At 38.0% G+C, this 26,580-nt stretch overlaps 1 protein-coding gene across 31 annotated transcripts in view; it reads left to right on the top strand.

Moving 5' to 3' along the window:
- DTNA (dystrobrevin alpha) overlaps nucleotides 1–26,580 on the top strand; it is a 393,764-nt gene that overhangs the window by 303,066 nt on the left and 64,118 nt on the right. For 18 of the 31 annotated variants that reach the window (XM_030810583.1, XM_012506352.2, XM_030810579.1 and 15 more), the window contains 6 exons: nucleotides 5,318–5,403; nucleotides 11,067–11,221; nucleotides 15,022–15,127; nucleotides 17,279–17,445; nucleotides 19,898–20,022; nucleotides 24,397–24,405. In XM_030810583.1, coding sequence (XP_030666443.1) covers nucleotides 5,318–5,403; nucleotides 11,067–11,221; nucleotides 15,022–15,127; nucleotides 17,279–17,445; nucleotides 19,898–20,022; nucleotides 24,397–24,405 — 648 coding nt within the window. Of the gene's footprint in view, nucleotides 1–5,317; nucleotides 5,404–11,066; nucleotides 11,222–15,021; nucleotides 15,128–17,278; nucleotides 17,762–19,897; nucleotides 20,023–24,396; nucleotides 24,406–26,580 lie in introns of those variants that run through there. The other 13 variants (XM_012506351.2, XM_030810587.1, XM_003261936.2 and 10 more) reach the window with 3 other exon arrangements.

Genomic DNA, 26,580 nt, shown 5'->3' with positions numbered 1-26,580 from the left:
CCATATAAATAATATATTCTTAGTTGAAAGAAATCAGTATGTCTCTTTATAAGATTATGGGAAACCCAGGGCAGACTAAAGCAGTTTCTCACTTCTTATTATGACAAGTCAAATTTTGAAGTAATCCAAATTTTTAACATAAAACACTCTACAAATCACTATATATATTTTAACCAAAGAGTAAGTGCCTTCCTCTTTCCATTTTCAATCAATTGTCCCCTAGAATAACTTGAAAAGTCTGAGTGAGAAAACAAAATATAAAGGAAGATAAAAGATTTAAAGAAACATTGATTTATGAAGCCATTTCATTTTGTGCTTTTGATAATTTACATATATTAGCCTGGTACTCTTAAATACCTTGTTACATGTTAATTATATACCAATAAACAATTTTGTTGAGAATTTTTGAATGTCAATCTAGAACAAGAAAGTAAAGTTTGTATAGGCAAAAGTTCCAGGATAATTGGCTTAGAAACAGAACATATTCCACTAACCCAAAAGACAATAATGGAGAAAATGAATAAGGTATGTATTATGCGCTGTGTTTTCTCTCTACATTGAAATGGAAAACATTACAGTGAAACACTATTATTTTATTTTAAAAATAAAATTACTTTTTTTTTTTTTGAGATGGAGTCTCACTCTGTCGCCAGGCTGGAGTGCAGTGGCATGATCTTGGCTCACTGCAACCTCCGCCTCCTGGGTGCAAGCGATTCCCCTGCCTCAGCCTCCCAAGTAGCTGGGACTACAGGTGCACACCACCATGCCCAGCTAATTTTTTGTATTTTAATAGAGACGGGGTTTCACCATGTTAGCCACAATGGTCTTGATCACTTGACCTCTTGTTCTGCCCACCTCAGCCTCCCAAAGTGCTGGGATTACAGGTGTGAGCCATCATGCCCGGCCAATTACTATTTTAATAATAAAATGATGTGGTAATATTAATTCTTTAAGCTTTTACAGTGCCTTTTATATTACCAAAGAATTAACTGTACTAGCAGCCTTAATTCACAAAGAAAGACTTACATGGCCATGTGACTGACCACATCACAGACTCCTAAGGCTGATCCCATCCCTAAAAGTCTGTGATTCATCCAGACTTCTGCTCTGTGATGCATCCAGTCTCTCAAACACATCTGGCTCTTTTACGTCTTGAGATGGCAGTCAGAATTGCACCTGAAGTTGAAGGCATACTGCCATGGCTTTTCATAAAAGCAAGAGAAGAATATATAGACTTTCTCTGTGCAGTTCCTGATGCTGCCCCACTCCCAGGCTGTTTGGCCTGAAGTTTTAAGGAAAATCTATGTTTTTCAACCTCAGCACACACTGGCGGCCTGGCTTCCTGGATTGCGGCTGACAGCCAGCATTCCATGGGTGCAGTTTTACTACCTTACTGCAAAGGCATTGCCATAGACATAGTCATTTTGGAGCAATATGCTGCTTTCCTGCTCATTTGCACAGGACTCTGAGGAGCTTTCCACTATCCATTCTCATGCACTTGTCTTTCTGCTTCCTAGACACTTAACAGATTTTATTGGCTGTTTGTAAATCAAACTGGTCCCAACTAATGACAATTCCTGATGAGCCTAGCTCTTAAATTTTTCCATTTGGGATGTATCAGCTTTTCTCTACTCCTTGCTTCCTATGCTAATGCCAGTGCCTTTTTTCACAATGAAATAGGGACCCTGGTCCCATGTTTTGCTCAAAATATGGGCTGATAACCAGAGGAATATATACTACCTAACTGCGGTTGGCTAACTAGCCAACAGAAGACGCTTTTTACTTTGGGTTTCATAAAATAATTTTGTGCAGAATAATCTCACAGTCTCTATAATTTATTTAAACAAATCTTCAGAAACATAACTTTTGTTAGAGAATCCCTGAATTTGAAATTAGGATAACTATAGGGACTTTTTCATCACAAATTTTTTCAACCATTATTTCCTACTCACAATACAACTGTGCTTATGTGATATATTTACTTTTCAAAAAACGCTGGTATTTTTTAAAGGCCCCCTCTTTAAAATTGGACACCCTCCTCTTCACCCTGTTATATTTACAAAAAATGTTCTTTTTAAAAAGATCCATTTGTATTTAAGTCTTTAGTGCTCCCATTCTCTGTTGTAGAGTCCGTCATTTCTGCTCACTTCTCAAACCCCATAAATATTTATCCAGTGCCCAGGATAAGCAAAGTATGAACTCACCCAGTCTTGGTGTGCTTACCGCGACCTAAATCCCTGCATACCCCCAGAATCTTTCTTCATGACAGAGTCACATTTGCAATCTGGCACAGTAGCTTGCATAACAATAGATTCCAGTGGCCTAATTTCACCCTTGAGTTCCTGCAAAACCCTCATTCAGCTGCCCTCCATTTGGTGATTTATCTAGATTTATTGTGTCAATTTGGCAGAATAGCTCTGATATAACCACTGTTGGATCTAATATCATCAATCTTCCATTTCCAGGAACAATACAGGACTGGCAATCTCCCCATGATCTTCTTCATTAAAAGCTAAGGTCTAAGAGTACACCTATGAGCTATCATTGTTTCATCCTTTGGAGAACTCTCTGTTCCAAAATCATCGGTGGTCAATCCTCTCCTTTTAAATAAATTATTCTCTCGGATTCACTGAAAGGAACTGTATTGCTCTTGAAGCCTCACATATAATGCTCCTCGATTTCTTTGCATTTTGAGGACCACATTATTGCTATGTGATTGCTAATCTTCCATACCTTGTAGACTTTACTGTTCTTATTATCTGAACCATGTTACAGTTTAGGAAAAAGGCTGATTACCTCCTGAAGTCAAATGTTGGATACTTCCAGTTATCCACGTAATGGGAGGACAGGAATAATTTTGAATAGCCTGGTTTTTACAAAATCATTGCATTTCTATTACAGCTACCTGCTCTAAAATTAATAAACAACTCACTAAGTGGATGGACACCCAAAATTCCAGGTGTAACTTTTATAATGATTACTAATCATTCCTTAATATAAGAAATGTATTAATCACTAACTCTGTGTGAGACCAAGTGCTAGGCACTAGGAATTCAAGTAATTCAGAAAACATCATCTCTGCACTGAAGGATCTCACAATGTAGAATCCAGTCACATTGCAGACATGTAAAAGTCACATCAAGGTCATTCAGTGTGACAGATACCACATAATAGGTAAAAAGTGAAGGGCACAGTGATTTCCTAGACATCTAGGAGAAAAGCTGTTTTCAGAGCAGGGTGAATAATGATATTGAATGGCATCTTGACAAATGGATGGGAGGGTTGTGGGCAGACCATGTTAGGAAGGGGAGGGGCCAGGAGGTGTTGAACAGTTTGACCATGGTGTGCGGTACAACAACAGAAACGGTAGCAGAGGAGACTAGACGAGACTGCTGGTCTAACGTGTGCCATGAGCAAACGTTAGAACTTCATCCTGAGGGCAAAAGGCGACCAGAGGGTTTTAAGCAATGAAATAATATGGTCAAATTTGTGATATGAGTGTGCAAGCAGAGAGATCATTTCAGAGGTTATGACCGTGTTAAAGCAAGAGCTAATGGAAGCAGTGACAGTAGTAATGAAAAGAAGGGAATGGATTCAACATACAGGTAACAGGTCTCGCTGAGTCCTTCAAACATTTGTTCAGGGTGGTAGTAATTAAGGAAGAGCAAGAAATCAAAGGCGACCCCAACTCAGGATTCATTTTCAGGTAACTAGGTACATGGTGTTTCTAATAACCAGCCGAAGGACTGCAGGAGGAACAGCAGGTTAGTACTAAGGTTAGTCTGAGTATTATGGAAGAGCCCTGTAAAGATAATGAGTTCTCTTTTGAACATACTTAGTTTGGCATGAGGTGTCTAAGTGAAGGTTTCCGATAAATGATTACATAAATCTGGTGCTGAGGCTTAGAAATAAATATGAAAGAGTCACTAGCATAGGGTTCAGTCAATTTTGCATTCTGGCTGGTTGTATTTGAGGTATTACACTAAGAATGACAGCAATAGTGATAAATAACAAATGATCCCTCTCTGAAACCTAGTAAGGAACAAAACCACAATTATTTACATCTTATTCTTCTTATATATAAGGTATATGAATCTTATTCATATAAATTATTTATTCCATGTACTAAAGCTTTGCCAATACAAACTTTACTTACCTTTCAGACACATTATTATTTTAAATAACTCTTTTGATCATTCTTAAGATTAGCAACTATCAAATAAATGAATTACTAATATGATATGGTTTCTGATTCCAAAGTATAAGAATAAACAGTTGATTCCAGCTGGAAAATCATTTAGCTGAAACATTATAGTTTTTATCATATCCCCTTTATATCACATTTGTGAAGGACAGATTTGTTATACTTCCTGAATCAGTGAAGATTTGGCAGCACTTGTGTCATTTGGGTAGAAAGAAAGTGTTCAAACAGAGCTTTTACTTTTTTTTTAAGACAGAGTCTCCCTCTGTCGCCCAGGCTGGAGTACAGTGGCACAATGTTGGCTCACTGCAACCTCCACCTCCCGGGTTCAAGCAATTCTTATGTCTCAGCCACCTAAGTAGCTGGGATTACAGACGTGCACCACCACACCTGGCTAATTTTTGTATTTTCAGTAGAGACAGGATATCACCATGTTGGCCAGGCTGGTCTCAAACTCCTGACCTCCAGTGATCTGCCCACCTCAGCCTCCCAAAGTGCTAGGATTACAGACGTAAGCCACTGTGCTCGGCCAGAGCTTTTACTTTTGCCCCTTTAAAATAGCAGCTCTCTTTGAAAAGTAAATATATCACATAAGCACAGTTGGCTTGTGGGTAGGACATGATGGTTGAAAAAAATGTGTGATGAAAAAGTCCCCATAGTTACCCTAACCTCAAATTCAGAAATTCTCTGACAAAAAAAAAATGATGTTTCTGAAGCTCTGTTTAAGTAAATCATAGAGATTGTGGAATTACTGTGTGCAAAAATCATTTTATGAAACTCCAAGTGAAAAGCATGTTCTGTTATTTAAATCCATAGTTAGCTAGTAGATATTCCTCTGGCTATCAGCCCATATTTTGAGCAAGTGACATATACAAAGAATAAGCTAAGAGATTCTGATGTCTCTTAAGGAAACACTGAATAGACAGTTTTTCAGATATGTGCATTGAATTGTTTTCACAACCTTTTATAAAATGGATGTGCTCACATAAGGCATGCAGCTATGTATCCTGTGATTTCTACAGAATAGAAAATGTCAAACCTTGTTGCTGGAAGTGCTCCAAATGACATCATGGTTTTGTTTTGTTTTTGTTTTTGTTTTCTATTACCATTAAACAGGGAAGGCCATGGTAAAATTTCAGTATTCGCTGTCAAAATGGCTTTAGCCACATTGTGTGGAGGGAAGATCATGGACAAATTAAGATGTAAGTTATTATTCCTTGTGTCTCTCTTTGCTTTTCCCTGCTAGGTATCACCCTTTTCTCTCCCTCACTCCCCCATGTCCCCTCCCCATTTATATCTTTCCTCATTCTATGAGAGTTGTTTGAAATACATTTTTCACTGATGTTTGGATTTTGTCATAGCGATATTTTCATATTAGATAAATGCTAATGAAATGAATGTTTTCCTCTACTTATAACCTGTTGAGTATCACCAACTGGCCTCTTTCTGAAATTAAAGTAAAATAAGCACTCTTTGCAGTTAATTGTGCTATACTGCCTTACAGGTGGCACAGGATGATAGGGACATGAAGGCTTAGTGGGAAACCTTCCCCTTTAAGTCTTCTAAAAGCAAGACTCCTGGCACATTTCCTTATTCTTCTCAGCCAGCACTGTTCAAATCACTGGGAACTCCAAAGGTTTCAAAGCCAACAATGTCAGGAAAGAAGAATAGGAATTACATAGAGACAGCATTGACAGAGTTAACTAGATGCCAATAAAAGCATGGTAGCTAAAGTACATTGAGTAATTGTGGGCCTTAATGAACATTTTGTCTCTAAATATGGTAGAGTTCCTTAACCAAAAACACACTGGGGATTGTTTGTTTGTTTGTTTGTTTGCTTTAGGTAAAGAAACTGAGACTCAGTTAACCATATGGCTAAGATGACACCAGGATTTGAACCCTGACTTTTTTTTCTACACAGGTGGTTCACAAATTTTAGCATGCATCAGAATCACCTGGAGGGCTTTGGTAAAACATAGATTTCTGGGTCCCACCCCAAGAATTTCTGACTCAGTAGGCCTAGGATGAGGGTGGGTGACAAGAATATTTATTTCTAACTAGTTTAAAATGATGTTGATGCTGCTGTTTAAATTTAAAATTTCCATTTAACCCTATCCTTTCCCCTAAATAGTATGAGTTGGGGCTGTAATGCTGTGTTAGAAAGGGCACTGTCCTGGGAATTGGGAGTTCCAGGTTGCAAGCCCAGCTGTGTGACTAATTTGCTGAGTTATCCTTTGGCAGTTACTTCACTTCTTTAGTCCTCAGCCTCCTGTATCCTAAATTTTGGGATTTTGTGAGATACCCATAGAGTCACACCTGGCTGCATGCAGCCATCTGTGTAGCTCACAGCACAAGGCTCACCTGCTGCCTGTCCTCTTCTGAGTGAGATCTCTTGCTCCTTGATCCACCCAAAAGGAAAGAATAAGGAAAGACACAGAAAACACCTTTTGTTCCTTTGAAATTGCCCCGGAGATGCTCCAGGGATGAGTCATTTCAATGGACCAGTAAGTAAGTGAAAGGGACAACAAAGCCTCAGGTAGCCACACAGCTTCCCTCACTTCTGGGACTTCCCTCCATGGAAAGCCAAAGGCAGCCAGGATTCAGAGAAGCCTAGCCAGACCTTAGGAGGAGCCTTGTAGCTTCTCTTTTGTTAGCCCGAAAGATATAGAAAATTAAAAACTATCTACCTCAGTGCTTATTTGAGAGATAATAGTTAAATTAGAAGGTGCTGACACCAAGGGCTTTTTCTCTCTCTCTCTCTCTCTCACACACACACACACACACACACACACACACACACACACGCTTCAGAGTAATCCTCAGGCATTTCCTTCAGGGTTAAGCCAGAAAGAAAGTTTAGCAAAATGAACCAAGGCCAAGGGAGTTCTGAGAACCTTGTCTGCCAACCCCAACTGGCCATTTACGAAGAGGACATTAGATAAATGTAAAAAAAAAACCAAAACAAAAGCTAAACAAAAAAATCCACTGGAGAGACATCTAAAAATACCTGTTTAATATTATGTTAATAGGTACCTGGATAGAAGGGTCCCATATTAAAATAGGTTAAGGAAATCTAAGAAAACCAGTTTTCTGCATCTCAGAACGTCTGTCAACCGTTAACATAGCAGGCTAATTCTGAGCCCTCGAAGTCCTGGTGTTTGCTCTCTTTCCACTCAGCTTTGCTCAGTGTAAGATTTCATCCTCCTCCTAGAGTAAGGGTGGAGGGTGAGGGAGGGGGGCTTGGTGGAGGTGACAGTCACAGGAGTCACATCTAACTACAGAAGTCCCCAAGCCCTTACAGCTCATCACCTAGGGTGGTGTCTCAGACCAATTACTAAACTAATTACTGGTTAGAGAAAAAGTATGACAGCAATGGCCATTGTGTAATCCACTTTCACCTCCTGTGCTCAGAAGGGCCATCCCTTTCCCTCAACCCATGAGCAACCCATGAACAAATGTGGGACAAATAAAGGTGAAGGGAATGGCTGGTAGGTAAGGGACTAGCAATGTCAGCACAGTTACAAAGCTCAAGATATAACTAAGTTATTGATTAGATCTTTACAATTGTGAAAACCCTTCCAGTTCTCTCTTGGGTCCAGGAGTTCAAAGGAAACAGTATAACTGCTACAATGTTTTCTCCTCACCCCATCCCATCACCCTCCAAAAAGCACTCTCTAGTGGCCAAAGTCTATCCTCTTTAGGGCAGTGAAAGAAGCAACAAATGCATGTGTCCGCTTGGAGGTAAACTAAGTTTTCTAGTCTGCAGAAACAAGCTTCACAATATCACAGATTCTATAGATATACAGATAGTGTGACCCCGATAAATCACATTCCCCACTTTGAGAGCAGTGCACCTGAATCACACCCCTATGTGTCCCTGGTTCTCTGACTGAGGAGTCACTCTCTATAGTTAATCCTAGGAAGATAGTTTTAGCGGTTTCCAGGTAACTTGGTTAAAATCAATTTGACCAAAAACAATTTAGTTAAAGGTAATTTGGTCACAAAAATCTCTCCAGAATGTCAGCTGATCAAAAATGAATATCCTGAGTCATGAATATTTCTAGTTTCAGTGATAATTATTAATTGAATGAGCCAATGTGGGCAAATTTACCCACAAAATCTGCCCACAGAGACCAGTGGCTGCCCCTTGGTGAGTGGGATTGTGGGTGTTCCTATTGTATTCTTTTGTTGGCTTGCATTTTAATGATAAAACAGATAAGGTAGCCAGGCATGGTGGCACATGCCTTTAGTCCCAGCTACCCAGAAGGCTGAGGCAGGAGAATCACTTGGACCCAGGAGGCAGAGGTTGCATGAGTTGAGATCACGCCACTATACTGGGCAACAGAGAGAGACTCCATCTCAAAAAAACAAATCAAAACAAAACAAAACAAAAGAAACAGGTAAGGTCATGATTTTCTACATTGCTTCTGTAATAAGAAAAAGTAAAATGAAGGGATATGGAATGTTTCAGGCTTGAGGGGTTTTTTTTCCCTTCTTTAAAGTTTTTCTAATTCACGTTAAGCCAAAATGCCAGCTGTGCTTGTTTGGCAATTTTTCTATTTTTGTGCATAGGGATGAGAGATATTTAGCTTTTTCCAGCCTCTCCCTTATTGTTGGGGAACACAGAGCAAGAATAATTGGCTGAAAACAAGTCAGAAATTTTAAAAAACAAAGAGAAAGCCACAGAAAATTTGAAGTTGATTTTCTTAATGCTTTAAAATGCATTAGAAGAGAAAACAACACTATGTTTCAACATAATTTCCAGTAATTAGGGCCACCATTCAGTGGTAGGGTGTTCCCTGTGTAATTCCAGGGAGCATCACTGACACAGCCTAGGAGATGAAGGGCGCCCCCTGCAGTCATGTGCCATGGCAACCTAAACATAAACTTACCTAATAATACTACTTTTTTGTCAGATTGTTCTTGGCCCAATTATAAGCTGTTTTAACAGGTTGGAACATTTGTTTATACTCCTGTCTTAGGGCTCCTGTATAGTACTAAGGATCTTAAGGGATTCTAAATCCAATGCTGTAAGCCTGGTATGTCATGTGCTGTTCTAAAGCTTTGGGGAGGACTTTTTAAGTCTTTTTAAAAGACTAGTATTATGGAAAATACTGCATATTTATTGTTTCTATTACTGAACTGGTTGTTTTGCCTCTACGCCTACACATAGGCTTTCTAACACACTGACCTACTTTAAATACTTCAGTATCTCCCTCAACATCTTCTGGACACAACCTAAACTCCTCAGTAGAATTCAGCCATAAAAAAAGAATGAAATCCTGTCATTTGAGGCAACAGGGATGAGCCTGGAGGACATTATATTAAGTAAAATAAGTCAGGCACAGAAAGATAAATACTGCATGTTCTCACTCATATGTGGGAGCTAAAAAAAAAAACTGAACTCATGGAAGTAGAATTGTGCTTATTAGAGGCTGGGAAGGGTAGGGGGCTGCAGGTGGTTGGGGGGATAGGGAGAGGTTAGCTAATGGCTACAAAATTACAACCACGTAGAAGAAATACGTTCGAGTGTTCTATAGCACTGTAGGGTGACTATAGTTAACAAAACTTTATCATATATTTTCAAAAAGCTGGAAGAGAAGATGTTGAATGTTCCCAATACAAAGAAATGATAAATGTTTGAAATGAAGGTAACGCCCATTGTCCTGATGTGATCATTACACACTGAACACATGTATCAAGATATCACTCTGTAGCCCATAAATATGTACATTTTTTTTTACTCAGAATCTCTATGGTCTCATGGTTAACAAACTATTTGAAACAGCAGAAACCCTTTATAAATGGAGTATTTAATGAAAATGAGAGTCAATTCATGTTCTCAAAACCATAATCCAATAAAATCCTGTGATATGCTTAACATCTGACTTTGGCGTAAAAACAATGTTCCCAGATTATATTTTGACCTTGAAAAATTAAACCTAAAGTGAATAGAGGTGGCACATTCACAGCAGTTTATCCCAGCAGCTGTGCTGGCCTGGTGACAAGCTAGTTAGCATGGTGACAAACTATATAATAGCAAACCCTTTCATTCTAATAGTGATTTGCACAGAAGAATTATAAAGCACCTTGGGAAATTATGCCATTAATATTCATTAAGTGCACATAGTGGCAGAAATTGAAGAACCGTGGTTCAGTGAAGCCACAGGCCCTTCAGGGAAAGATCCAGGACCCTGACCTTACCTCATCGATCATCCACAAGACCAGGCTTCCTCTTCACTACATGAGTCAGAAAACCCTTTGCTGTAAATCAAGTGCCTTCCACCCAGAAAACTGTAATTTATAGAAAGTTTTCTGCTTCTGTAGGAAGTTAATCAAGTGTTTGTCATTACATCTTTATCCTCACTGTGTCTTTGATTTTCAAATATCTTACACCAAAATCTGAAAGTTTTAGTGATAATATAAAATGATAAATTTCTAGCTAGATAAATGAATATACACACACCCCAACTTTATAGTAAAACTCTCATTGTGTTTCAAATGAAGTCAGCGTCTCTCTCATATATACAAAAATTTCTCTTGTTGAGCTACATGAGAGTTAATAGTTGACCTCAAAACAAAAACATAGTGTCTTATTAAAGACATTCAATAAGTGTCTTTCTCATTAAAATGTTAATTTTACCCAAATTACTTGTGATTGCTATGTGCCAGAATCATCTACAAAAAGAAACGAGAGAAAACATTATGCCAGGAATATTTCAACATAAAAATTAGCTTTTATATTATTCTTTCATAAAAAATGTTTATTTTGCTACTTTTTTGTCATTTGTAGCAGACATATTGAACAAAAACAGTGGAGAATGTTCATGTGATGAATAAATGTCTTTCCTTTTCCTTTCATCAGATATTTTCTCAATGATTTCTGACTCCAGTGGGGTGATGGTTTATGGACGATATGACCAATTCCTTCGGGAAGTTCTCAAACTACCCACAGCAGTTTTTGAAGGTCCGTCATTTGGTTACACAGAACAGTCAGCCAGATCCTGTTTCTCCCAACAGGTAGGAGAAAAATATGTTTAAGGAAGTATCTCTTTCAAACAGTGGTTGCTCTCCTTCTAGATGTTATTCCAGGTCACAAATACTCAGACAAATTATTCTATGTGATAGCAACCAGTAGTGTGTTTTTCAGCCTCTGACATATGACCTCTGAGCCAGTAACTAAACCCAGCACATCTGCATCACAATAATAGACAGTGTTTCCTGACCATGAGGCAGGCACTGTGCTAAACTTTTTCCTTTCATTGTCTAATTTAATCCTTACAATAACCCTTCTGTGTTAGTCTGTTTTCACACTGCTATGAAGACATACCCGAGACTGGGTAATTTATAAAGAAAAGAGGTTTAACAGACTCACAGTTCCGCCTCAGGAAAGTTACAATCCTGGTGGAAGGTGAAAGGAAGCAAAGACCTATCTTCTTCATATGGTGGCAGGAAAGAGAAAGAATGAAAAGCCCAGGGGAATCTGCCATTTATAAAACCATCAGATCTCCTGAGAACTCCCTCACTATCACGAAAACAGCATGGGGGAAACCACCCCATGATCCAATCACCTCCCACCAGGTCTCTCCCTCAACACCTGGGAATTACAGTTCAAGATGGGATTGGGTGGGGACACAAAGCCTCACCATATCACCTACACACTCAGTGTCATTATTTTTAGTATCACTGCACTTTCAAAAGGGCTTAATTGTCTCACTCAGCCTCATGTGAAATACATGCTTGACCCGGCAACAAGCTTTAACATTGGTTTAGCAAAGGATAGCAGGAAGGAATCCCAACATATGCCACATCATGACCTGAGAGGCCCAAAATGTGGCAAACACAGTTGCCTAAATCTTCTACAGCATGATACATTTGGGGTTCCAAGTGATGTGTTTTAACTGGGTATGGCTCAAGCTACCCTGGGAAGCTGCATAGTTTAGGGGGCTATGTGTGTACCTCTCTGGTCATGTAGAGAGACTCCAGGCCCATTCTCCAGCATAGCCCAGTGGTAGCATAGAAATCCATACATTAAAGGTTAGTTTACCATTTTTTGAAAATCCAAACTAACTTTTTTGTCCTCTAAAAAGGCCTCTTGACTGGGTGTGGTGGCTCACCCCTATAATCCCAGGACTTTGGAAGGTCGAGGGTCAGAAGATCAGGAGTTCAAAACCAGTGTGAGCAACATAGGGAGACCCCATTTCTACGAAAAACTTTTAAAACTTAGCCAGGCATGGTGGTACATGCTTGTAGTCCCAGCTTCTCAGGAGGCTGAGGCAGGAGGATAGCTTGAGCCTAGATGGCGCCACTGCACTCCAGCCCGGGCAACAGAGCAAGGCCCTGTCTCAAAAAAAAAAAAAAAAAAGGTATATCCGTGCCCCATAAAATGCATACAACAAATGCTCGCTATGCTGAACTTTATGGATTAAGAGTCAGGAAGTCTTTTCTTTTTACTGAAATTAACTTTTAAAAGTGTCAATTGACCGGGTGAGGTGGCTCACACCTGTAAGCCCAGCACTTTGGGAGGCCAAGGCGGGCGGATCACAAAGTCAGGAGTTTGAGACCAGCCTGTCCAATATGGTGAAACCCTGCCTCTACTAAAAATACAAAAATTAGCCGGGCATGGTAGCAGGCACCTGTAGTCCCAGCTAGAAGCAGAAGAATCGCTTGAACCCGTGAGGCGGAGGTTGCAGTGAGCCGAGATTGTGCCACTGCACTCCAGCCTGGGAGACAGAGCAAGACTCCATCTCAAAAAAAAAAAAAAAAAAAAAAAGTAAATCACTTCAAAACACAAATCTGTTTTTTCATTCAATTTGACTGCTTTCCAACTTTTCTCATGGCATGCTAAATATATGGCTCCTTTTATTTTTACAGTGCTTTATGCCTCACAAAGTGAATTATCTGATTTATGGCTTGCAACAACCCTGTGACCTAAGAAGGAAAATATGATTCTTTTTTAGCAATATAAAGTTCATAGCTAGTGAAGGCAGGGGGCTGAGTTTTTAACTCTGGTCTTCTAATTCTGTCTGTTAATGTTACTCTTGTGTTCTTGTTGTTGTTGCTTTTGTTTTGTGCACTTTCAGTTCATATTTACAAATATGCAGATGATCTGACTCAAGGAAATGTAACTACCTGTTGTATTAGTTCACCCAATCATGGAAACAAGAATAATTTTATTTATATCTGAATTCTTAAATTTTAGGTAGTGTATTATAGAATAATTGCTAAATGTGCTAATGCCTCAGAATATGTCTCATTCAAAATCAGCTACAATAATAGGACTGGGGTTTTTTTTTTTTTAATCTTAAAAGGACCTATGCTGGGTGTGGTGGCTCACACAGTAATCCTAGCACTTTGAGAGGCTGAGGCAGGCGGAGAGCTTGAGTCCAGCAGTTCAAGACCAGCTTGGACAACATAGTAAGATCTCATCTCTGAAAACAAAAATTAAACAATTAGCCAGGTGTGGTGGCACACACTTATAGTCCCAGCTACTTGGGAGGCTGAGATGAGAGGATCCCTTTAGCCCAGTTGTTCAGTGTTGCAGTGAGCTATGATTGTGCCACTGCACTCCAGCCTGGGCAACAGAGTGAGATCCTGTCTCTAAAAAAAAAGAGAGAGAGAAAAAAGGACCTATGTGTTCAAGAATTATATGTGATGTTGACATGTTCAAAATTCCTTTTGAAATATCCTATAGACTGTTCTGTTATATGATTTATATATATCCTTAATGATAAGAAACTTATACATGTTGAAATCATAATAGCATTGTTGGAAACTTCCAGGAGTGCTTTTTAGCCAGTATGACAAATAGTCAAAATGAATAAGATCATTTCAAATATGAAAAGAGGTAACACAAAAATAATAAGACCAGTTTAGTTTTGTACTTAATGAATTGGCTATTAACAGCTACTCAAGAGTCTGAGGTCGGTAGGAGGAGGTAGGAGGACGGCTTGAGACCAGGAGTTTGAGTCCAGCCTGGGCAACATAGTGAGACCCCCATCTTTAAAGCAATTAAATAAATATTTTAAAAAATAAATAAATAAAATTACCCCATCACCTTTGATAGTCTAGTTCAATTTTTCAAGTAGTGATTTTTGTATATAAATATGTATTTTGTTATTTATACCATTACAGTACAAGTATTAATATAGCTTTCTTACTTTTATCATTTTGAAAGAAATTTATAAATACAATGCATTCCTTTTGTACATCCAAAAGGACCTGGATACTGAGAAAGAAGCTGACTGAATTGAGAGTAATTATATCTAAAGTAATAAAAGGAGCGAATTTTTTAAAATTTAGATGGTTCTGTCCTGAGAGGATTCCCTCCTGTTCTTGTATAACAGAACCATTCACATTAACCACTAAATATTTAGTACTTAAGGAAGCCGAGGAAGCTCGAAAGGAAAGTTGTTCTATAAATTTAGAAAACTGACTGATAGGAAAATTGTAGAGTGAGCTATGATGCATTCTTGAGTAAAATTCCATGGAGAATTTCAATTCTTTATTTTTATTCATTATTTTTATGCTGTCTTTCATATATACAAGTGATGCTCTCAGAATTGTTTTTCTTCTGGTGATACTATTGACTCAGCCTCAGGGGAGAGAATTCAGTCCTATGTATGCTTAGATATAAAAAGCAAGCACTGTTTTCAGTTCTGAACTAGTTTAATAACACATTTGGCAAGTTCTGTTTCTTCAGATATTAGAGGTTTATTGAGTGCTCTTTTGTTTCAGTCTCAAATGATATGATATTTACATAGCAGGTAAATTGAAATGATTCTCTGTCCTAAATTTATGAGTTTTTTTTTTTAATGCAGAAAAAAGTCACGTTAAATGGTTTCTTGGACACGCTTATGTCAGATCCTCCCCCGCAGTGTCTGGTCTGGTTGCCTCTTCTGCATCGACTAGCAAATGTGGAAAATGGTGAGTAGTTACTACTGAGCAAAGGTGATTTTTTAAATTATTGAAATTAGGCCATTAGTTCTACAGTTAGTAAGTCCAGGTCGTAGTTTGAGGGAAGCCTATTTAGTGGCTGTTAGTTTTGTTTAGGATAGAACTAACCCATCTCCCTGTTCGGGAAAGCCTTAAAGGACTACTGAAAAATTAGGACTGTCAGTTCTAAAAACTTATTAAATCTCATGGTGTTCTTCTCAATTACAAGTCAGGTGTGGTTAAAAGAGTTGGCACAATAGAAGGCGAACTTCAACAAGGAGTGTGCCATTATTTTATATTTGTTTTAGATCTGAATTTCTCATATTTGCATACACGGTACTGATTATTTCTTCCCAGGCACTCAGCCAGAAATAGGTGGGAGAAATGAGAAAAAAAAATAGATGATAGCACCCTGTTAATCTTTAGTCATATGTTCCAGATTGTGAGCTTTCAATAGTTGTACTTACATTAAAAACAAGAGTAAAATAACTTTCGTATCATGTCTTTTTTTAAAGCAAGTATTTCTAGGATAAAAGGAACTACTGTTGGCATATCCAGATTTAAATATGAAATACAGTTTGGGGCAAAATTTACAGAAATTTAAACATGGCACAGTTCAGTGCCTCCATCTAATCTTTAGGTGTTTCTACTTATTGTTCAATGTAACTCTGAAATTTCTCCAGACTTGACATAGAAATAATTTAGTCTCTATCTCTTACTAGAGATTTAACTTAAGTCTCTATATATTACTCAACTTCTGTGTATTTCTTTAATATACATTGCAGCTAAAGTTAGCTTAATTTTAAATTATCATTCAGAATTTTTAGAATCTGCCTTTATTTATCTCAGTTAGTTAAAAGTTATAACTTTATCCAGTTTTTCTCATGGAGAAAATTTAAAGAATGAATTAACTTTTTTTTTGCAATCACTAACGATCATAGTTTTTTTTATGTTTATCCATATGCAGAAGCGAAGAGCAATCAAGGTCCATGTTATTGTGCAAAATGAGTTCATGTTTCTGTTTACAGTTCTAGAACAGTCATTTTCCAATCATAAAGCTATAATTTCATTCCTTCTCTCTCAGTATTTCCTGCTGCAGGAGATCAGTTTCTTAGGCGCTGTCCCAGAACAGTTGTCCCTAGATTCAAGTCCCACTCTAGTCTTTCTCAAGAGCCGGGAAGGAAGATTATGACACTTGTTTAGAAGACAATGCATCCAAAGCTAGTTATGTCTTTGTTTTTACACTTTACTTTTTATCTTCATTTATTATTATTTGCATTGTTTTTCCTGACTGGTCAGGCCGGAGAATAGCTTTACCAAAGGCAAGAATTGTTATTGTTGTTTTAGTATCTAGCTCATAGCATGTAGACAATTACTTGGATTTGATCACTTAATTCTAATATTTTACTTTGCTTCAAATCTAGTATTTTGCTTTGCCTGCTTTATAATTCAAATTTCCTACCAAAGAAAGTTAACTGTCTCTTGAGGCATCTGAATTATTTAGAACTGTTTTCAGATAATTTACACATGTTTTTTAGGGCCCTATACACCTGCCTCAGGAAAGAAAAAAAAAATCTGTTTGTCAGATGTAGGCAACACCACTCATTAAGTAAGCCATTAGTCACTCCATTTTTAAAAAAGTAACTTAATTATCTCATCCACATCCAGTTTTCCATTCTCTGCCCATCTTCCTTTCTTTTTTCTTCCTCTCATTCTCCATGTCTCTGATATTTGCTCCCTTCCCACTGGACAATCAGCATTCACCCCTTGTGCTTCTGAGTCTTCCAGTGAGCTGTGCTGGTCTCCTGGAGACAGAGAGCAGTTTGGGGTAAAGGCAAGTCTGTTTGGCTAATTTAAATTCTTGTAATGTGAGAGATGGGAATAGAAAGAGCAAATGGCATTACAGAGATTTTTGTTGTTAAAAGGACACCTCTTCTCCATCCCATTTCATTTCCCCACAGGCATGATTGAAAAGGGTTGAGAGAATCCAGGAATGAACTAAATGTTTCTCTAAGCCCAAATCAACTATCATCTGAAATCGTGGTGCAGAGAAGAAAGGTGCAATTCTGTAAGGCTGTATTTTTCCTTCTTCTGGTTCATACTTTTGTTTTCTTGGTTTTTCTTCACTTACTTCCCCTTTAGTCTTCCATCCGGTTGAGTGTTCCTACTGCCACAGTGAGAGTATGATGGGATTTCGCTACCGATGCCAACAGTGTCACAATTACCAACTCTGTCAGGACTGCTTCTGGAGAGGACATGCCGGTGGTTCTCATAGCAACCAGCACCAAATGAAAGAGTACACGTCATGGGTAAGGCAAGGTCCAGGCAATACTTGGAGTTGGATGTGTGAGTGTTGCCCAGAATTAAAGGGAATATCAAGGATTGTGGCAGAATTAAAGGGCAAACTTACCTTCCATCCCAGGTCTAGTATTCAGTCCCCCTTCCTCCCACCCTCCACCCACTGTGTGCTCTTACTTATTATGTTGGAACCCGGTGTAGCTTCCTGAGATTTAAAATATAGGAAGACTCAAAACTATGTTACTTCTTGGAATATAGATAATTCAGTACTGATTTAAATAACAACTGAATAGCAAGGACCTTCTGGAACATAATCTCACATTCACAGTAAGTTAAAATGTTTTCCAAGTTTTGTTTTGTGGAAACGGCTTAAAAATTATTGTTAGTTTTATTTTTCTTAGATTCCAGAGTTCTTTTAAGTGTGTGACTGGAATATTAAAGAAACAAGTATGAGAGCAGAGTGTGGACTTAAGAATACTGTTCCATTTTACTTTTCTGCAGAGGGTGGAGAGGGGAGATTGTGGTTATATTAGCAAACCATCTTTTCATGAAGAGTGTGAGTGACCAGCCTGGCAAAGGTGGCATGTGAGTGTCTGTGTGATAGTTGTATTCTCAGGAGCATGTGGTACCAGGTCTATGGGAGGAAATGTGACTCCATGTGCTCACTGTTCAAATGGATTATGATTTACTGACGTTTATCTTCGTTAAACTCAAATATCAGTTCCAGCATTGTTGCCCTCGTGCATCTCTTTAAGGATTGGTTTTTGTAGGGTGTATAGATTGGTTCTTGTGGGATATACCATCAGCCCTTCCAGCACCTCTTGGAATAGATCTGTCACAAGAAAATCCAGCCTATTTATGAGTTTTTCTATAGTTTAATGTATTTCAATTCAACCTGTAGTCTTTACTTAAAGAAGTCTTCAGAATATACATCTTAAATCAAAATGTTCTTCCTAGAAATTATTATTGGGAACTAATATTCAGTGTAAATATACTAGTACTTCATCACTGGTGAGATTCTGAATTCAAGCAACAGTTCTTCACTAAGGCAGAGTATACTGAGAACCTGCCAATTCCAATGCAACTCCTCACTGTGGTTTATGCCATGCTGAGGATAGATAGATACATTAACACGGATCATGGACTACAATTTAGTTTAGAAGATAGGAGCTAAAATTTTCTATTTTCTTATTGTTAGCATATTACCAGTTTTCAAACTTCTACCCCATATCCTAAAAGATTTGGTGTTTGAAAACTAATCAGATTTAGTTGTTTTACATAAATGCTAAATCCACGTAAGGAGCGTCTTTCTTAGGGGTTGTAGACCTAAAATTATATTCCAGGGCACTATCCATACAAAGAAGGATCAGACTCCTTGAGAGGACAGAAGGCACTATGGTTTGTGGGGGCAAAGAGCTGCTGTTGCTGCTGTCTTAACTGTTCTAAGAATTACATCTCCTAACAAAAGCCAGAGGGATTTCTTGAGCAATGCTCTTATTACTTAGCTTTTAAAAAATGAGGACAATAGTCACTTCATTATATTACCAATTATGAACTCTAGGTATAAAAGAAAGTGACAAAATTTGAAATGGTTTCTTATGGAAAGGAAAAACATGGTTAGGGTTTTATTACTATGTTGGTGCAAAAGCAATTGCGGTTTTTGCCAAAATGGCAAAAACCGCAATTGCTTTTGCACCAGCCTAATGTATGTGGTAGGCTACTTTTTATATAATTTTGACAGTATAACAGCAAGATAAATTTCCCAACAATCTAAATGGAAAAGAGGCAGCGTGATTCTCTGGAAATAACCTGAATTTTAAATTCTGAAGACTCAGATTGAAGTTCCATTTTCACTTCTAACTGGTTGTGTTCAGCCACACCTGAAACATCTTTCTTGCACCTGGATTCCCACAAAATCTTCTGCTCATCTTCATTCCATGCCTATTTCCTCACAAACCATTTTCTGTTCTTAAGTGAGAGCAGTCCTTCTAGAATCAGGTCTGATGCTGTCATGCCTATGATTTAAACTCTTCATGGTCTCCCTCTGTCCTGGGAATAAAGAGACAGTTCTTAACAAGCCGTATAAAGACTTTGATGATCTGCCTCCTGCTTTCCTCCCCAGAAGGGCTCCCTTCACTGTTGCTGCTTCCTCCATCTCGAATGACCTTCCCAGTCTGCTGAGTTTTTGTCAAAAGGACTCCTGCAGGCCCGTTAAGTCCCAGCTCAGGTGCCCCATGCACAATGCCTGCTTCCATTTATTGTAGAATTTACTGACACTGAGCAGCAGGGGGGCAGCTTGTTCGGAAACTCTCTTCCCAGCATTGAGCAAACTTCTGGACTCAGAGACAGCACTGAAAAAGGATTTCTTCCATAAATGAGTATCTATTATGAAAAGCAAATCATTTGATAAAATATTACATAAATATTAGCTGTTGTCACTTCTGCCTTCCTTCTTCTTTCCAGAAATCACCTGCTAAGAAGCTGACTAATGCATTAAGCAAGTCCCTGAGCTGTGCTTCCAGCCGTGAACCTTTGCACCCCATGTTCCCAGATCAGCCTGAGAAGCCACTCAACTTGGCTCACATTGTGTGAGTATCCCTACACTCCCAGTATAGAGACAATTTTCTTCAAGGGCGCATGTCTGGAGCCACACAACAGCAATTTCCTATCAGTGGTCAGCAACCAAGATTTTTAATGTAATTAAAAAAAAAAAGTTGGAATAATGCCATCATAATTTTTTGTTGTTGTTGAGGTATACAGTACTTCCACCAGGCTGGACAAGTAAAGTATGCAACACTAACATAATTCACCTGGAGGTGGAAAATATTTCAGAAAGCTTAGTTATAAAATATGGATGTTAGTGGTGTCTGTACATTGGAAGTTAACAATGGGATCACTGTGGTAAAAAATGATTTACAGCATATTATTCCTTAATTTCATATGTGCTTTGAGTTCCAAATATAAAAGCTGCTTGTTTTATTTCTCTGCAGACCCAGTTTAAGATGCCAGCAAACCTAGAAATTACTTTTCTTTTTCATCCCAAGCTGCATAACTTTAGAAGGATCATAGCCTGTGCAGGGGAAGGTTGAAGAGGGGGAGTGGTGGGAAAATTTATCAGAATATCCAAAGATTCTTTTCTTCAAAGTATTTGTGAGTTTCGTGGCAGAAGGTGTTGGGCCAGCCAACAGTCCTTCCAGCCATCCCTGCTACCTCCCGGAAGTTTCATGCCTTTGAACCTCTCTCAGGCCTGGGTGGCCAAGATAACAAGGGGGCTTAGGCAGAAGAAACAATTTTTTCCTTGGTGTTACCTTGGGCTCATAAGAAGAAAGAGTCTCATTACCTGCTTCTATGCACAATTAGGTGTCATGGAGTCACAGATGCCTCCTTATGAACTGCCTGTAGTTTTCCACAGTTCAGTGGGACCTATCACACCATAGGGCCTGTGTTTGCATGTTGACATCAAGAGGTGGGCGATGGGACCTACCAGTATAGGAATTCAACAATGCAAAGTTGATGTTTCAGGCAGTTCAGCATATGATCCATAAGGGGCACTGTGGTGGGTATGAGACCTTCATGGAAGCAGCAACTATGTTCTCCGACGGACCTTAGCAAATACCACCAAATGATTTGTGCTGCGTCTGTGAGCTTTGTATAAATACTTTGGGGCTTTGTTTTGCTTGTTCCTGGAGGTACTTTGAGGCATCTCTGACCTCAGCAGTATACACAGCCTGGAGGCTCCTGTTTCTCAGCTTACAAGCTGGCATGGGCTCAGCCTCCAGAAACTAATGTAAACTAATTCTGTAGAATGTGGTTAACTTATTTTTGGAAATTATGTTTCTATAAATAAGCCCTAAAATAAGCCAGGGGTAAATAAATCTGGGGAATGTCCCAAAGGGCCAACCACTTGCAGAAATCTACCTCACAGGAGCTTATTAAGAACCTTATTGAGGTCTAGACTTTCCTTCCCATAGCCAATTAGACACAATCACTAAGTTGCTAATGAATGACCACAACAAAGTGAGAGCAGTCGGTGCTCCCTGAGCTCTGCTGAGAGTAATTTCCTACCAGCCCTGCTAGGAGTTTCACCCCAAAAGAGCAGCCTTCAACAGAGCTGCTGGGTGTCATGAAGATAGAGGGTGTGGATGTGAATAGCCTGGCTCTAAGAGCTTTGCTGCTTCCCACTCCTCCAAAGAATTAGGAAGTGATACACTGCAACATAAAAGTCTGTTTCACAGTGAGTCCTATTGGAGTATTATCTAGCTCAGGGCCTGTACCCAGTGGGTGCTAGGATTGGGTGGTGTGTGTGTGTGTGTGTGTGTCTGTGTGTGTGTATGAGAGAGAGAGAGAGAGAGAGAGAGAGAGAGAGAGAGAAAGAGGTATTTAATTGGCTGAGTAATCATTTTTACATTTTGACTTATGGGGCAATATAATCTGTTTTGTTATTTATTGAATTAACCAAGGGCTATAGCTACACGATACGTTCTTAGTTTATGTTCCATGGAGAGATTTTAACATTCTGTACAAAATGTGTCTTCTTCTGAGAAAACCTCTGTGTATTTTACCAGATCTTCAAGAGTCCTTGAATCAAAATACTGATTTCTACTCACTGATAACATATTTTCCCACAGTGAAAGTTTTAATTTTAAAATGCAAATTGTACAAGATATTTAATTGTTGAAATAACATACAAGACATTCTGGATGTAGAATGTCAAGTCTATATTAGAACGGAATTTTTTTTTCTATTTTTAGCCATAGAAATTTTTTCCATACTTGTTTCTTTATTCAAATGCTATTGTCATGAGTAGATATCCATGTCTTTTTTTTCTGAGACTTCTAATGTTAAAATGCATTGCTCATTTAACTATTCTAAATTATTATAGGCACATCAAGGCCATTTAAATGAAAAAATAAATGGTATTAAGCCTTAATCATTTACAAAGAAGAATGCTCTCTTAATCTGCTATAATGAACATGTACATGGAATTAATGAATATTCACACTTCTTTCAAATGTATGTAAATAAGATTTTGATAAATTAGACAAAAAATATGACATTCCATACCATGTCATTTTATAATAAGCCCACTACTTTTATACAGTGCTGTACAATGGAAATAAGTGAAATTTAATAAATAAAACACACCAATACTCCCACCTCCACTTAATGCCCTTAATTTATTACTCCCAAATATGACTTAAATTATAAAGGTCTTATGCAGAAGGAATATTGTCATAGTGCAGAAGTAGGTATGGTAAGACCCTTTATCATTGAGTCCCTAGCAAAAATCACCCTAAAAGTATGTTCTTTAGAACTATACATAGCAATAAAAATGCATTTTCTAGCTGTAGCTGTGTCTTGGTCATCCTCATTCCCTCTCTGACCTTTCCCTGTGCTTTCCTAAATAATTTATTAAGCAATCTTTAATTGTAGTACAAACCACATCTTTGTCATTCTTTGGATGTAATGTCACAAAAATATCCCAGTCCACATCAGTTACACCCATAGATAAGCTTACAGACAGAGGTAAGAAGGGAGCAGTGAGTGGGGTGCAAGCATTGGCAATATTGATGGGCATACTCTGTCCTGTGCTGATGACCTGAGGTTCCGGACACTGGGAATTATAGCACAGACTCAAAATAAAACTTTTTTTTTGCCACTGTGAGAAAGTGTGTTGATTTTGTAAATTAATACAAATTCTTCAAAGACATATTCAGAAAAAAATTCCATGATGTAAATGTTTAAGTGAAGGATAACTGTATGTGCTTACATAGTGCTGAAATATGTAGAACATTATAGAGCTCATGGATATAAAATTTGATGTTGAACATTATACAGTCTTCTTAAATGCAAATCTTGCTGTTTAATGATTATGTTAAAAATTGCTGGCCGGGCACGGTGGCTCACGCCTGTAATCCCAGCACTTGGGGAGGCCGAGGCAGGCAGATCTCAAGGTCAGGAGATTGAGACTATCCTGGTTAACACGATGAAACCCCGTCTCTACTAAAAATACAAAAAATTAGCTGGGCGTGGTGGTGGGCACCTGTAGTCCCAGCTACTAGGGATACTGAGGCAGGAGAATGGCATGAACCCTGGAGGCAGAGGTTGCAGTGAGCCGAGATCATGCCACTTCACTCCAGCCTGGGTGACAGAGCAAGACTCCGTCTCAAAAAAAAAAAAAAAAAAAAATTACTACTACATGGCACATGTATACCGATGTAACAAACCTGCAGGTTCTGCACATGTACCCCAGAACTTAAAGTAAAATTTAAAAAATGCTATTAGTTCTCTAATACATATTGCATCCAAAGTTGAGCAGCAAAAGCATTATAAGATATAAATAAAATTGAGAAAATAATAAGTGGAAAATGCTTTATCAATACCTAATGAATACATTAGGAAATATTTTTATTACTCATTTAAAACTCAAGTTCCAACTTTTTCTTTTTTTTTCCTTTTTTTATTTTTTGTAGAAATAGGGTCTCTCTATATTACCCAGGCTGGTCTGGAACTCCTAGGCTGAGATTACAAGTGTGAGCCACCACACCTGGTCACAACTTAAATGTGAAAAAAATGGCAAAAATATGGCACAGTCTGACTATGTAACAAATTAACATTTTACAGGTAGCTTTAGATACAGTTAAAAAAAGATTAAATCAATAGGATTTTTAAACAGGTTGTGGTACTAATATCTCTCTCACACACATACACACACATACATATATTTGCATATGGAAATGAAGCACGTGACACACAGAAAATGCCTTTTTTTTTTCACTATAGCCAAGAGATTTTCTACCCATCTTGTAGAGAGGTACTGCCAGTCATGAATTAGTCCTTAAATAGAAATGAGCAGGTGGTGACATGTTGGTATTTTGACATTTGTTCTTAGCTGTTGTATTGCTTGTAAATATTACCATAATTAACGGTTTCTATTCTGTTCAATTCTTCGCTGCCAAAAGTGATACTTGGTAAGTAGTGCAGTCGTTTCCAGTCTACTTACGAAGATGTATAATCATGATCATAAGTGGGGATGAGACACAAAACAAGTAAGCAATATGAGGCTAGTTTAGAACTAAGTCTTCTTGTGCTGTATACTCAGTTCACAAGGATGCCACTTATATAAAAATGACCTCTGTGAAGATCTTGTCCAGAAGGCCCTTGTGACTTACTCTCTTTTGTGGAGATGTTTCTTTTACATAAAACCAAATATGTTCAAAATTCCCAGTGTGAGCCATTTATTAGATAAGGTAACTTGCCATTTGATTGTGGAAGAAATAGGAATTTCAGTCCCTCTGAAAACCATCATTTTGGTGCCAGGGCTAGCCATTCTTTGTCCCAAGTTCAACATTTCAATGGTAGACTTTAAACAAAGCCATTTGCTGAGAAACCTTGATTTCAGCTTTGTAGTGACCGGATTCAATAGAATACATTTATCAAGCTAGTTAAAAAGCATTCTAAATCCACTTGTTTTCTCATTTTTAGACAGAGCAAGATGGAAAAATTTTTTAAAAAAGACAAAATCAGAAATGTGGGGTCAAGTATTTTTTTCAACTCTTTGCAAAGCTACAATGAAGATATTATACTCTGTTCACTGTTTTAAAATCTAACAGACCAAACTTTTCATAATTCACTGAGGACATTTGTATACAATTAGCATCCTTCTTCCAAAGTGCTAGTGTTCAACTCAAGGCAGAATTAGTTTTAAACTAGCCTTGTGTTGCTCCCTTATATATCAAAGATACGTCTTAGGTAAGTAATGCAAAACACTAAGATTGTTTTCAGAACTTCAGTTTTGTCTAGAGTAGATGAGTAGATGTTGTTTTGGCTTCATCCAACAGATGATATGTCTTACAAAATCTCAGAGTATAGTTTAGCACCAGCTACCTTGAAAAAAGTTTCGATGAATTCGTTTTTATTTTTTATTTTTATTTTTCCATAAGTTACTGGGGTACAGGTGGTATTTGGTTACATGAGTAAGTTCTTTAGTGGTGATTTGTGAGATTTTGGTGCACCCATCACTCGAGCAGTATACACTGTACCATATTTGTAATCTTTTATCGCTAACCCCAGAGACTTATCTAAGTCTCAATGAATTTTTGCATGTAATATTGGCATTTTAAAACCTGCAGAGCTTCACATCCATTCCATTCAATACATCGGGATATACAAGTCTACCTTTTTCCCAGAATGTCTTCATTGTAGAATCCAAAGCTGTTCTCTAAGGTAAAAATTAAACCATTTACAAATTTGGATCTTAATTAAGCCAACATAAATTGATTCTTCAGGCTGCTATAATTAATGTCTCATCTTCAAAATGTTCTATACTGTCAATCTCAAATATAGAATTATAGTGAAACTGAAATTTCTTCTGATTCAGAAAATGCCCCACCTCATTTTCCATCTTTTGAACTCTAAGTCCCATCTCATATTACCATTCATTATCCTATATTGAACCCAAAAAGAATAAAAATGACTTGCAGATGAGATAGGGATCTTAGCCCTATCATTTTACCTAAACTAAAACATTCATGATAGGAAAAGAATGACAGAATGAAATGAAAATCAGACAAAGGAAGACGGACTCCTTGAAGTTGGTGTGTAGAACCATGAACAATTCTGAGGAAAATTGAATTCTGTTTTCCTTCTCTTATCATAAGGAAACAAGTGGAGCTTATGGGATGCCGTACACCATATACTCTATCATATAGATCACCCAAACAACAGAAACTAACTTCATAAATACTTGTGGAGATTACTTGCATCTTCACTTAGAACAAAGGCAAATAAGGTATGATATGATTTTATAGCCTGTGTCCTTTCAGACCAGGCATGTTGGAGAGGCCCATCATCATGAAGAACACAGAAGGAACCTTCCAAAGCCTCAGGAATCTTCTGCTTTCCAAGAGAATGTAGATTCGATGATCAGGTCTTCAAGGCTTCTTGAGAAGGCAGTAGAAGTAAAGCCACTACCTTCTTCAAAATCCTTGCTTCATTCCAGAATATTATACAATGAAACATCAAGGCTCAAAGCTCACGCATCAGTATTCACATGGTGTCTGGAAATCTGCCTCCCAGTGTTTACCTGAGATTATATATTCTCAAGGAAATGTAACTTTAAAACACTTAAGGAATTTAATTGGAAA

Source organism: Nomascus leucogenys, chromosome 4 (genome assembly GCF_006542625.1).
Source record: "Nomascus leucogenys isolate Asia chromosome 4, Asia_NLE_v1, whole genome shotgun sequence".
Classification (NCBI taxonomy): Eukaryota; Metazoa; Chordata; class Mammalia; order Primates; family Hylobatidae; genus Nomascus; species Nomascus leucogenys.
Note: the sequence above shows the minus strand (reverse complement) of the source record. Positions and strands in the feature narration are given on the sequence as shown.